We start from the raw sequence: 12,681 nt of genomic DNA, 5'->3' as shown, positions 1-12,681 counted from the left end.
ACCTAACATTAGGCTTTATATCAATCCCTAGATATAAAAATCCCAAGTCAGACCAGGAGAAAGGGGAAATGGATGGATATGAAGTTTTGCTATCAAAACCAACTGGCATTGCTCTTGCTTTACCAAAATTAATATTATAGCCAGGGAGAGATCCCAAATTTTGACATCAACATGGGAGTACATTTTTTTTCCAATTTTGAGATGAAGAGAAGCACATCATCGGCTTGCAAAACTATTGTAGGGAACTGAATCTATTTAAAGTCCTTTTATACTATGATACGGTCTCCTTGTCAGTTATATCGCTCCAGTGCATATTCTGAAGCACTAGAGCCATTAAAAAGGACACAGGCGCTAGGTAAAAGATGGATAAGTTTGACAAAATTACAAAGCCTTCTCCAAGTCCAAACTTTCCTAAGACCTCAAATAAATAAAGCCACTCTACTCAAAAGCCTTCTCTGCATTCAAGGAAATAATATGCCCCTGCAGCTTATTAACTATAGAATACTGCATAATATGAAGTAATTTTAATGTTTCTAAGTGGTGTTTTGTTTGCATTTTTGACACGTGACAACCATGACGACAGTGTAGGGTTTGGTGAATAAAGCCTCGGTCATATGGGGAAAAAAGATTAGTTTCCTGAAAGTTTGGCGAGTGGTTGCTGGAGGTTAATGGCAGTCACTAGGAAATCGATTGCTAAAGACTCAGTCACATTAACCTGGAGGCTGCTGATCCCTTGGCAACCACCAGTCACTTTGGAAAAAATAGTATTCCCCATTCATCTAGCAAAAGCCTTGTTGCTTTGGTCACAATCAGCTCTAGTTGCCTGCAAACACTCGTCCGCCCCTCTTCGAGTGGTAGTGAAATGGTGACACAAACCACAAATTCGGATAGCACAAAATCAGAACAACAACTGCCTCACAGTGCTTTTATTGTAAAGTAAAGACCATACAATAATACAAAGAAAACGCCAACCATCAAACGACTCTCTGATCAAACACTTGGCGACAGTGGGAAGGAAAAACCTCCTTTTCATATTGAGAAACCTCTGGCAGAACCAGGCTCAGGGCAGGGTAGCCATTTGCCGCCACCTGTTGGCGTGATGGAAGGAAAAGGCAACAAAAGACACACTTATCACATCCAACACGGTGCATAACTTTTGAGCAATGTTCACATGGTGTCACGAGAGAAAGCTCTCTGTCCTGTGGCACCATCATCATGCCAGAGTGATGTAATAACTGAGCCTGATGCTCCAGGAACACACAGCCGTTAGATTGAGATTGCCCAACAATTAATATAAGATGTAACACATCAAATACTATTTTAATTGCATTTAACACAGGCTTTCTGTAGGACTTTAAAATAATGTAATCAACTCCATTAAGTGTCCCAGTAAGCCATTCATACATCATATGAACAAGCCTTTGGTGCCATTATCAGCTACACCTGCACTTTGTCTTTTTAAAGCAGAAGACGTTGATATTATGTAATCGTGAATATTTCTGATGCGTTTTACAGCAACTTCAAGAGCGCAGTGAAGACCTAGACGACAGAGAATGTCTGAAACAGGCGCTTACAGCTCTGCTTAACCTTCAATCTAGCATGGAGCGAATTTATGCCAAACACCAGCCTCGACGTAAACCTGGGTATGTCTACTTACTATTAATAAGCAATAAAGACTTATGTTTGTCTACTTATATTTCAGTGGTTCAGCATTTAAAAACTTGTGGACTGAGCTTTGGGGTTTTCTGACCAAACTTTATTCCTCCCTCACAGTGAGCCAATGTATCGTCTGTATAGCAGGCAGATTCGTAGCAAACAGCTAGCCATCAAACGCATGAACGAGATCCAGAAAAGCATCGACGGCTGGGAGGGGAAAGACATCGGTCAGTGCTGCAGCGAGTTCATCTTGGAGGGCCCGCTTATACGTGCAGGTGCTAAACACGAGAGACACAACTTCCTTTTTGATGGCCTGATGATCAGCTGTAAGGCCAATCAGAGTTCACGGCTCCCGGGAGCGGGTAGCGGGGCGGAGTTCCGTCTGAAAGAGAAGTTTGTTCTGAGGAAGGTCAGCATTACGGACCGCGAGGACTCGCCAGAGCTGCGGAACGCCTTTGAACTGGTAGCCAAAGATGATACCCGTGCCGTATTCTGTGCTCGGACAGCAGAGGAGAAGGAAGCGTGGATGGCAGCGCTGGTGACTCTGCAATACCGGTCTACTTTAGATCGCATGTTGGACACGGAGCTGCAGCAAGAGGAGCAGGCACAGCCTCTAAGACTGCCCTCTCCAGAGGTGTACCGTTTTGCGGTGCAGGACTCTGAGGAGAATATAGTGTTTGAGGACAAAGTGCAGAGCAAAACAGGAATCCCCATCATTAAAGCCGGCACAGTGGACAAGCTCATAGAGAGGCTCACATACCATATGTATGCTGGTAAGCTGCTGCATAAGCTTCGCTAGTGGCATTGAATATTTTAATTTCCTTTATGTTTATCATCTGTTTGATCTTTTTCTAGATCCCAATTTTGTTCGCACATTTCTTACCACATACCGATCATTCTGCAAGCCACACGAGTTTCTCACCCTGCTGATAGACAGGTTCAGTCTTTTCCGTGACTACAGTAATTCTTTTGCTATAATTCATGATTTTGCACAACTGTAACTGACGTCAGGGTACACCTGATCATTTCTTTTCTCAGGCTTACGATTCCTGATCCAGAACCAACAGACGAAGACAGACAGATACTGATGACCAATGATCATCCGATGGTAGCCCAGCTCCAAAGGTTCCGAAAGGAATACGTACAGCCGGTCCAACTCAGGTGAAAAATTTGCTCATGTGCAAGTTAATTGTGTATTTGAGTGAAAGTAGAAAGACGGGGAACACTAACAGTGAAAGAAATAATATACTGTTCAAAAGTCTTGAGTCAATACTCATTTTAAACACTGAAATACTGTATGTAAGGCAAAAAGCAGCGTTTTTGGTTTGTTTTGTTATTTTTAACCCCTCGGCTGTAAAAGGCTGATCTGGTATTGTCGTCACCCCGCCGGGCACATGGGAGGGCAGGCGATGTGGACGCCTGAGTTTGTGAATGCGATAACTCGAGAACAAGGCAACATATGAGCTTCAAATTGATCCCATAAGGGTATCTACTAAAAATCTCAGATGAGTTTGAAGCTCAGTGACCTCAACCTCAAGAACGAGGTCAAAGGTCAAGTTTTCTGAAAATCTTGTGAATGCCATGACACACGAAGGAAGTCATCTACGACTTTCAAATTGACACCCTAGGTCTATCTCCTAATAATCTCAGATGGTTTTTAATGTTAGTGGCCTCGATGTAAAGGTCAAAGGTCAGAAGTCAAATGTTTTGAAAATCTTGTGAATGCAGTCAAGGTTTGGCAATGGTATCGTAAGATGAACTCCATGTTTGGGTCCTTTTAAATTCAAGTGCTATGTGTTTTACTAAGCTCCAAAACACAACTTTGAGTTTAATACACAGCTGAACAACCTGCATTTTTAGATAAACATCACTCAAATTTGTAGAAAGCTTATTCTACTTGTTATTTAAGTGCTTTCTTGTGTCTGTCGCCCTGTTAAGGCAAAAATGTTCTCACCATGTCACAGAATTACTTTTGTATTTGACTGTGTATCCTTATAAGGAGCAGCAGAGTCTGACCTAATCTTGTAAGTCCCCTTTTAAAAAAGAGGGAGCTCCTTAGTGTTAAACATGCTCCTGTAAATTCTGTGAATGTTAGTCACAGAAACGATGACAAAACGAGTGGACCTTATAAACTAGGTAAAGTCCTGTACTGCTATTATATGACATTCTGAGGAAGAGTTTAAAATCTTTGAAGTGTCTGTCTTAAACAAAGCCTTCAGGATGTTTTAGAGTGTACATGCAGGACAAAAGTATGTGTGGTCTGTTGTTCAGTAAGCACTTAAATGTGGTCAGACTGTGTATTTTAACACTGGCACTTCAGAAGGTGTCCCTCTTTCGACATTTGCTTTTCCCTTTTAAGGCATGTCTCTGTGAACTACTTGGCAATCTTATGTATTTCTTTGACATACCAAATATAATTGTTAATGTCAACAAACGGTAGAAATATCTTCCCTTGTAGATGTACTTTGCAAACTGTACGCATATTGTCCTAATAAATCTGTAAAGCTCTAATAATAAATTAACTCAACTACCTTTTTCACCTCGCAGGGTTCTCAATGTTTTCCGTCAGTGGGTTGAACATCATTTCTACGACTTTGAGAACGACGCAGAGCTTAGAAGTCGACTAGAAGAATACTTCACCACCAAAATTCAACTGCGAGGTCAGTCACAAACACAAACGACTGCTTCCATAAATAAACATTTGACACAACATGGGAAAAGCAGTCTTACAGCTGAACTTTGCAATATTTCCAGCGTTTATCTATCAAAGCTACGTCCAAAACGGTGTTTATTGAGCCACCTCTGATGCGTAAATTGCAAATAAACAGCAAGCAATGTTATTTTATCTAAATCCTCGTGTGCCATATATTGGTACGTCAAAATCATACGGCGACCATATACGACAAGGTTCGATATCATGTCCTGGGTTCGATTGCAACCCATGGCTCTTCCCCTGCTGTCTCTACCCTTTTTGCTGTCTGAAACATGTTCACTGTCCAATCAAAGAAGGCAAAAATGCCCCCAAAAATAATGTTTCAAAAAATCTAATTGCTGTTCATAACTTCTTGTCCTAAGTTGAGGTATATTTTGGTAAAATCTAACTTTGAATATGATATTCTGAAATTATGTCCCCCTGTTAAATTATCTCGTCACCTCTTTCATTTTTAGTTATTTTTGTGTGTGTATAAAAATATTAACCTATATCCATGTGCAGGAAAAGAAAGGGTTCAGACACTATATTGCAGCTATAAATAATTTGTCTGTATGGGATCATTATCAGGCAAATTGCTGCCTTTGCTGACTTTCTTTTCCTGTCTTCTGACTTAAAATATAGTCTTTTTGTTTGCCTTAAAAAGACCACATCACTAATGTGTACAGATTTGTCCAACTACTGTCTGTTTGGATCTGAGCAAAGCCTCACTGGGCTTCTTGATGTAGTCTCTAGTGTAGTTTTACCTGTGAAACATGAGTACAGTGACACACCAGTGGTTAATGGATGATTTTTTTTTTTTTTAATGTATTTATTTATTTATTTTTTTCAGGCAAGTCCATGAGAAAGTGGGTGGAGTCCATCAATAAGATCATCAGGAGAAAGATGCAGCCTCAGACAAACGGCGTCAGTCCCAGCATCACATTTGAGAGCTCGCCTCCTTCCATCGAGTGGCACATCTGCAGAAGCGGCCAACTGGAGTTGTTTGACCTCATGACCCTTCACCCCATAGAGATTGCACGTCAGCTGACACTGATAGAGTCTGAGCTGTACAGGTCAGTCACTCATAGCCATGGAAGTGGAAGGTTGAAGTCAGAAAATGCGTGTAGCAATCGGCTTCTTTACATAGAGAAATACAATTCTGCTTCTACAGAGCTGTTCGGCCCTCCGAGCTGGTCGGCAGCGTCTGGACCAAAGAGGACAAAGAGAAGCACTCTCCAAACTTGCTCCGCATGATTCGCCACACTACCAACCTTACTCTGTGGTTTGAGAAGTGAGTCACTTTGCTTATAAGAAAATCCACCGTTAATTTTTCAGGTCCCGTTTCCTCTAACGATGTTTCGTGGATGTGTTTGCGTGTTTCAGGTGTATTGTGGAGACAATGAACCTGGAAGAGAGGGTGGCGGTGTTCACACGGGTCATAGAGATTCTCCAGGTTTTCCAGGAGCTCAATAACTTCAACGGTGTGCTGGAGGTGCTCAGTGCTATCAACTCTGTTGCAGTCTACAGACTTGATCACACCTATGAGGTGAGTGAGATATGAGGAGAAAAACAGGACTACACAAATTAAAGCAGAAGTCGTTTGCTTCAGAGGAGCCAGACTTTTTCCTTTTTCTAGTGGTCTTAAGTGAAAATGAGTGAAAGCCTGGGGAATCGTTCAAGGGATGAACCAGTGCTATGTCAGCACATTGTGGACAACTTAGCATAAAAATGCTAAAGATTACAAAGTTTGACAAGGATAAAATAGTATTTTGCTCCAACAAAATGATTTCCAAACAGATATCAGCCAATAACTCGGCATATCTTGGCATCTCAGTACTGTGTACTTCCAAAAAAACAAAATGTATAGGGAACTGAACAAGTGGAGAAAGAGAGAAGAAAAGAATCTGCTGCTGCTGCTGCTGCTGCTGATGTATGCTAAATTACACCAGAACTGGACTGAGAATCAGTAGCAGCAGCTCTATTGGAGTGATGAATCCATCTTTGACTTGTTTGGTTGAAATCAGAGGTCAAGAAAGTAACAACAGTGTCTGCAGCCAGCCTTTAAAACACAGTGGAGGAGAACTTGACTAAGAAATATTGATGTTCTAGCTTGTTAAAAACTCTGTTTGCCTTTTATACACAGTCTTTCCAGGTGTTCGCATGTGTTTCAATAAATTCCTTTGCCTTTTTTTTCTAATAGCAAAGTAGGAAAAACAAAAATGAGGGAGGGCTCAAGGCCTCTGCACATTTCTGTGTTTGTGTGTCTACATGCAATGTTTGCCGTTGATTTTGAAACTGGCATTTACGCTGTAAGGCTGAAGTGGTGATCAGACTGCAGTCTGAGCTCTTCTCCCTCACCTCTGCAGGCAGTACCAGAGAGGAAAAGGAAGATCCTGGAAGAGGCGGCAGAACTGAGCAAGGACCATTTTAAGAAATACTTGGCTAAACTCAAGTCGATAAACCCACCCTGTGTGCCTTTCTTTGGTAAGTCTTCTACAGTCTTCTGACTGTGCTAGTGAAGGATGGCAGGACAAAAAAAATGTTGACTTAAAGTAGTTGTGTCTGGATCCTGGCTGTGCTGTGAGTCACCATTATTTATCAGAAAACAATTCAATCTCTTGTTTGTCCTGGGAGTTGTTTTTATAATAGTAAATTGACTTAACAAGTGAGAAAGTACTGAACAAATAAACACTTCAAGCTCTACTCACATTTTTTGTTTTTTGGTCCTCAGGTATCTATTTAACCAACATACTGAAGACGGAGGAAGGCAACCCAGACTTCCTGAAACGCCACGGGAAGGATCTGATCAACTTCAGCAAGAGGAGGAAAGTGGCGGAAATCACAGGAGAGATCCAGCAGTATCAGAACCAGCCCTACTGTCTGAAAGTGGAGCCCGAGATGAGGGTGAGCACTCGCCTTTCCAGAATTGTCTTTGAGCTCGTCTTAACTGTGCCCAGTACCTGAGTTCTGACTAATGATTGTGTTGCACAGAAATTTTTCGAGAACCTGAACCCGATGGGTAACCTGAGCGAGAAGGAGTTTACTGACTACCTGTTCAGAAAGTCTCTGGAAATAGAGCCTCGGAATTGCAGGCAGCCTCCTCGATTTGTGAGTATTTATAATTTAGTGAAGTTTTTACTGCTCTTATACAAGTTCCAGTTCAGTTGCGGATTGGAAAGGGCAGGTTGGATTATTTAAATTGGATCTCAGTAAGTTCAATCAATATAAGATCAATCCCATCCTGAGAAATGTGTTATCTCTTGATTCTCCTCTCTCATTGCAGCCCAGGAAGACCGTGTACAGTCTGAAATCCCCGGGTATCCGCCCCGTGCGAACGTCTACCTCTGGCACCCTAAAGGGCCACCCTGTCCCCCTGGAGAGGGACCCCCCACATAAGATCACCTTCCGGAGTATCAATGAGAACGATTCGGAGTCGCTGGTTTCGGTGCCCACCTCTCCGAACACGCCCACTCCCCCACAGTCGGCCACTCCTGACTTTAACTCAGTTTTCACAGAACAAGACCAGCTCAGCAACTCCTACGGCGGTGAGTGTGAGGCCGATGCTTGATCCATGGTTTACAAAGAAAAGCGTGCAGCTAGTCCAAGTATTGCAGATCCAAGTTAAATTATATACTATGCCCCTACATTCTCCGATAGTAGAGTTTAGGTTTCAGGTTAATAAATGTTTCTAAATCCTTCTGCCACATGTGACCTTAATCTTCTGTGTTTGAATTTCACAGGTAGTAGCAACTCCATATTTGCTCCAGTTCTCCTGTTTCCTGGAAGTGAGTGTGAAGTTTATTTTGATTGCTCCCGATTGTAGTTCTGCATAATTGTGCCAATATAAAAGTAGCCGAGCACGTCAGCTTTTTCATCCGTTTTAATCCGTGTTTTCCGTTTTCCTCAGAGTTTCATTCTGTGTCTTGTGGTAGCCTCCACCACCTTGGAGAGGAGCTAAAGCCACCACCTCTGCCGCCTCGAAGGAAAGACACCATGTCGGACACTAAAGTAAGAGCAGTGCGCCGTTTCTGCATCATTAGGAGTTTTGCAAAGACTTACCTCAGTTCTCTGAAGTCAAGATGATTTAAAGTTGAAGACTTGGAGTCATTTTAAGAGTTTGTTTTGGCATTTAAGATCACTTTAATGGTCACGGGTGTATAAAATCAAGCACCTAGGCATGCTTCTGCAAACTTTTGTGAATGGGTGGATTAAGAATAAAATGTCACTGTTCATATGTATGCAAAGGTAGACGAGTGAATATTTTTAGCAGTGCTTTTCCTTCCCAATTTGAGCTCATTCCTTGCTACAAACTCATCACCAACATATTTAAAGCCCTAGCACTGTTTTCGGCTTCACATTCACACGCTCGCACTCTGATGGATGCGTCGGGGGCAACTCGACGGTAAAATCCGTCACAAAGGGGTATATGCTGCTACACTGAAAACCTAACTGCAGTCACTTTTGTTTGTAATCAGACTGCTGCAGTCACCTGTAGTTTGCACTAGTAAAATACCCACCAAGTGGTTGATGCTGGGAAGAGAGTAAAAGTTACACTTTTTAAAATGTGTTGGTGTCAGAACAGCTTTTACTTTGAAGGAGACTGTTTGGAGAGTAAAACGATGCGTATTTGCGCACAACTCGGCATCTTCCACTCAAACCATGGGCAAGCACGGCAATCTGTTAGGCAATGCCAAGGTTTTTGGTCCAGCACCCTCTATCATCAGCTTCACTCCACAACCACTTGCAGCTGGTGGTTACCAGATGGATGCTAACCGGCTCTGAGGCCTCAGGGAAAGGACTGTAATGCTTACATTGTAAATTAACTTGGCTGGAAAAAACAAATCCAGATTTTTACCAGCTTTTTCCACATAGTAACTTTGTAAGAAAATAACTTCACATGGCATGAATGCTTTCTGATATCTCAAATCTCTCTGAAGCCCCCTTGTGGGGATGTAGAGCGCTGTGTTAGGAATCACTGTTGTGCAATAAACAGGGCAGCATGTGTAGTAAGTCTGACACACCTCTTATGTGTTTGTCTCAGCTGAGCTCCAGGTCCGACAGCCCTCCTGCCATCCCTCCCCGGGTGCCGCCTCCTCTGCACAGGAACCAGCCTCGACCCCCAGTCTACAACGGCCCTCCCACCGATGGCCCCTTGCCCAGCCCTCCACCTCCACCACCACCCCGCGACCCCATCCCAGACACGCCTCCCCCGGTGCCCCAGCGACCTCCGGAGATCTTCATCAACTACCCTGTCAACCAGCCTTCGCCCGTGGGCCGATATACCTGGGATTACGGCAGCTCGCCCAGTTCCCCAAACACGCCACCCAGCACACCGTCCCCTCGCATTGCCAGGCGGATCTGCTCTCTCAGCCCCAGCCAGAATAGCCTCTACCCTCTCTCTATTCCCACCTCCGCTCCACCTGTCCCCCCTCGCTACAACTCCAGCCCACACCTCCCTAAACTCCCACCAAAGACATACAAAAGGGAGCCGCTACAGGCGCCAGTACAAAGCCTCTCGCTGGTGGAGAACACCGACAGCAGCCACTGAGCCAACTTTTCCTTCACCACCACCGAAAGGCAAACTTCAAACTTGCTCCTTCAAACTACAACACAGATGACTCAAAGCTACTGATCTGAAAGAAAAACACTGCTCAACATACAAACTCCACCAACCCCCGCTGTGCCTCTCAGGGGGATCGGTAGCTCCACCTCCATCGTTAAAACCCGCCGTGCCAATGAGAAACCCACACCGGTGTGCCAGCTATTAAACACCAAGGAGTGTTTGTCGGCTTGGAGCGTTACCTCCTGCTCCTGATGATAAAAGTTCTCATGTCTCACACACTTCGCTTACCCCACAGCCCCACATCTCCGTCACCAGTTGGGATGGCGGAGAGGAGGGGAGAATGTGGGGACCTTGGATTTTGTAGCTTCAACTGTCGTGCTTTTGTTTTCTTTTGGGCATTGACGTGATTTGGAGTCTTGCAGCTCACAGATGTAGCTCACTCACAGTGGCTGTAAGCAGCAAATGTTTTCATTGATTTGTTTTTCCTAACTGAAAGCAAACAGTTGCCAAAGTCTTATTTTTATGCAGGGGGATAAGGGATTTTTTTTTTTTTTTTTTTTAAATAAATGTGACATTAGCAGAAACACCAAGGAGGTGACACTGAATCCCCTTCCCCCCTCACACCTTGTATCTCAGCTGAACACTGTGACTGTAAGAACATGAGTCAAACTTTTTTTCTTTCTTTTTGAAGACGGGCCTCTCCACAGCCACAAAACGTTGCCTTTAAAAATAAATAAATCCAACAGCGTTGACCTCTGACCCCAGGCTCCAGTTCTCTCAGCGCAGTCTTGAAAACGAGAGCTGAGAACACTCCATTTGCACATCAGTTTTGGGCAAAGTCAGCAGGTTTTGATTGGACTTACTAAATAAATAAAACATCCGTCTGCGCTGCACGACGGAGGGAAGTCTGCCACGATATCAAACAGCACCTCCAGGTCGAAGTCGAGGACTCCGACATGTCCTCCTGCTCTTCAAAAGCCGATGTCTTAACCGAACCCCTTAAGGATGCGCGCTGCTGTCTGACACTGTGCTCCTCTCCAGAAGCCACCCTCATGGCCAACTCTTCTTCTTTGGTATTAAAACTTAGCACTGGAAGCACGCATCCTCCCACCAAAGCTGGGTCTGCCCACGAGCCGCCGGTGGCTGCTCCAAAGACCTAAAAACAACCACCAATCCATGAAAAAGGAACTTTTTAACCCAGCTTCTTCTTCTTTCTTTTTTTTTTTTTTTTTTCTCTTTAATTTGCTTGAAACATTTTGTTTCCCTTTGAAAGACTGAAATAATCCTCGCATCATGCTCAAAATGTGCCTTTTATTTTGTTTTCTACTTCACGGAAATAAGTAAACGGTGTCTAAAATGCTAAAAATAAATAAATAAAAATAAAGTTGCCTATGTAATGTTTAGAACAAAGCTATACACTATGAAATTGTACATGTTTGTGGATACTGTGTGTATATATAACATGTATACACTAACTAAATAATTTGTATAAAGTGACAAGGGGTTTTTTCTGTTGTACGCTCATCCACATCTGTTCAGTCATATATTGCCTAATAATCCACTGCTGCCACAGTCGGATAAAAAGAAAAAACTCAGACGCAGGTCAACGTCACTAACTTACTCACAGACAATCTCCAGTTTATTAACTAAGGAAAGCCATTATTTCTTCCCCGCCCCTTAGGTGTTTCAAACCAATGAAATTACAGTTCAGTATGCCAAGCACTTAACGCGACCTTCACTTTGTACATCCTACTAATTGCCTTTTTTTTCCCTCCTCCAAGACTTTTTAATGGTTACATTCATTAAACAGAGGTTGGAATTTTTTAAAGTTCCAGTTGAATACATGCAGACGTAAATTCAACTGCAAGTATTGGAGCATAGTGAATAATTTGAATTTTTATTTCCTTTTTTTCTTGTTTTTTTTTCTCCTGAGAAACACACTTTGTGCACTTTAGGCTGTACTGTTGAAGAGCCACAGTTGTTATAGGTCATGTTTGTAAACACAGTGGTCCTATGCAACTGTTAAACCTGCTTTCTACGTGGATCAGGGCAGAACAAACACACGTCTACCGCCTCGCTTTTATCCCCCATGCTGGGTCTGACATGTTCGACCGCCGTGAGCAGAATTGCTTAAAAAAAGAAAAAAAAAAGCCTCACTCGTGCCCTTTTAACTCTTTGCTTTTGCGCTGAAAGTACAGAGCCCCTCTATTCCTTGTGCTTGATGGCAGTGGATAATTCAGTTTTTGATCCAACTAGGGATGAAAGGCGTACGTAGGAGCATTTCTATAAAGAGTAGAAGTGACTGCACTTGACTGTTTCTGCCCATGTTTTTGTCCCAAGTTTCCCATATCAGGATTGTTGGGGTTCATTTCAGAAGATTTTTTTTTTTTCCTTTTTAAACCCTCAACAGAACCTTTTTGGTGGCAATGTAACAGCTTGATCCAGCATTTGGTTTATTTGATGGTATGTGGCCTTTTAACTGCTTTGTATTAATGGTCTTGATGAGATTAATAAATCACCCAGTCTTATTTTGTACTGAACTACTCCTTTCTCTTCATTTTGTTCCCTTATATGTAGACAGTGGAAATGAGGCAAATTGTTATTCTGAGCGGGGCACTCTGAAACTGCATCTGTGAGCAGACCGGCAGCAGAGACCCCATCAAAAGATCAATACGTCACTGTCGCATCAGCGATAGAGAAGCTGCTTCATCACTGAGTTGCCCAACTCGTGCAGTGCCCATTCAGAGAGTGTAACTCGTGATTTTTCTGT

General features: G+C 43.0%; 1 protein-coding gene across 1 annotated transcript in view; it reads left to right on the top strand.

Annotated features, from left to right (window-relative positions):
* sos2 (son of sevenless homolog 2 (Drosophila)) overlaps positions 1 to 12,451 on the top strand; it is a 38,372-nt gene extending 25,921 nt beyond the window's left edge. Inside the window, exons 9-23 of the mRNA XM_040042600.1 lie at positions 1,516 to 1,643; positions 1,774 to 2,429; positions 2,512 to 2,593; positions 2,695 to 2,817; positions 4,204 to 4,316; positions 5,199 to 5,421; positions 5,520 to 5,639; positions 5,732 to 5,894; positions 6,715 to 6,832; positions 7,080 to 7,252; positions 7,340 to 7,456; positions 7,632 to 7,893; positions 8,089 to 8,133; positions 8,256 to 8,356; positions 9,390 to 12,451. Of these exons, the coding sequence (XP_039898534.1) occupies positions 1,516 to 1,643; positions 1,774 to 2,429; positions 2,512 to 2,593; positions 2,695 to 2,817; positions 4,204 to 4,316; positions 5,199 to 5,421; positions 5,520 to 5,639; positions 5,732 to 5,894; positions 6,715 to 6,832; positions 7,080 to 7,252; positions 7,340 to 7,456; positions 7,632 to 7,893; positions 8,089 to 8,133; positions 8,256 to 8,356; positions 9,390 to 9,896 (2,931 nt within the window). The 3' untranslated portion in view covers positions 9,897 to 12,451. The remainder of the gene's footprint in view (positions 1 to 1,515; positions 1,644 to 1,773; positions 2,430 to 2,511; positions 2,594 to 2,694; positions 2,818 to 4,203; positions 4,317 to 5,198; positions 5,422 to 5,519; positions 5,640 to 5,731; positions 5,895 to 6,714; positions 6,833 to 7,079; positions 7,253 to 7,339; positions 7,457 to 7,631; positions 7,894 to 8,088; positions 8,134 to 8,255; positions 8,357 to 9,389) is intronic.
* Positions 12,452 to 12,681: the final 230 nt, after the last annotated feature.

Source organism: Simochromis diagramma, unplaced genomic scaffold (genome assembly GCF_900408965.1).
Source record: "Simochromis diagramma unplaced genomic scaffold, fSimDia1.1 OVJJ01000304.1, whole genome shotgun sequence".
NCBI lineage: Eukaryota > Metazoa > Chordata > Actinopteri > Cichliformes > Cichlidae > Simochromis > Simochromis diagramma.
This window is presented reverse-complemented; position numbering and strand designations above follow the sequence as displayed.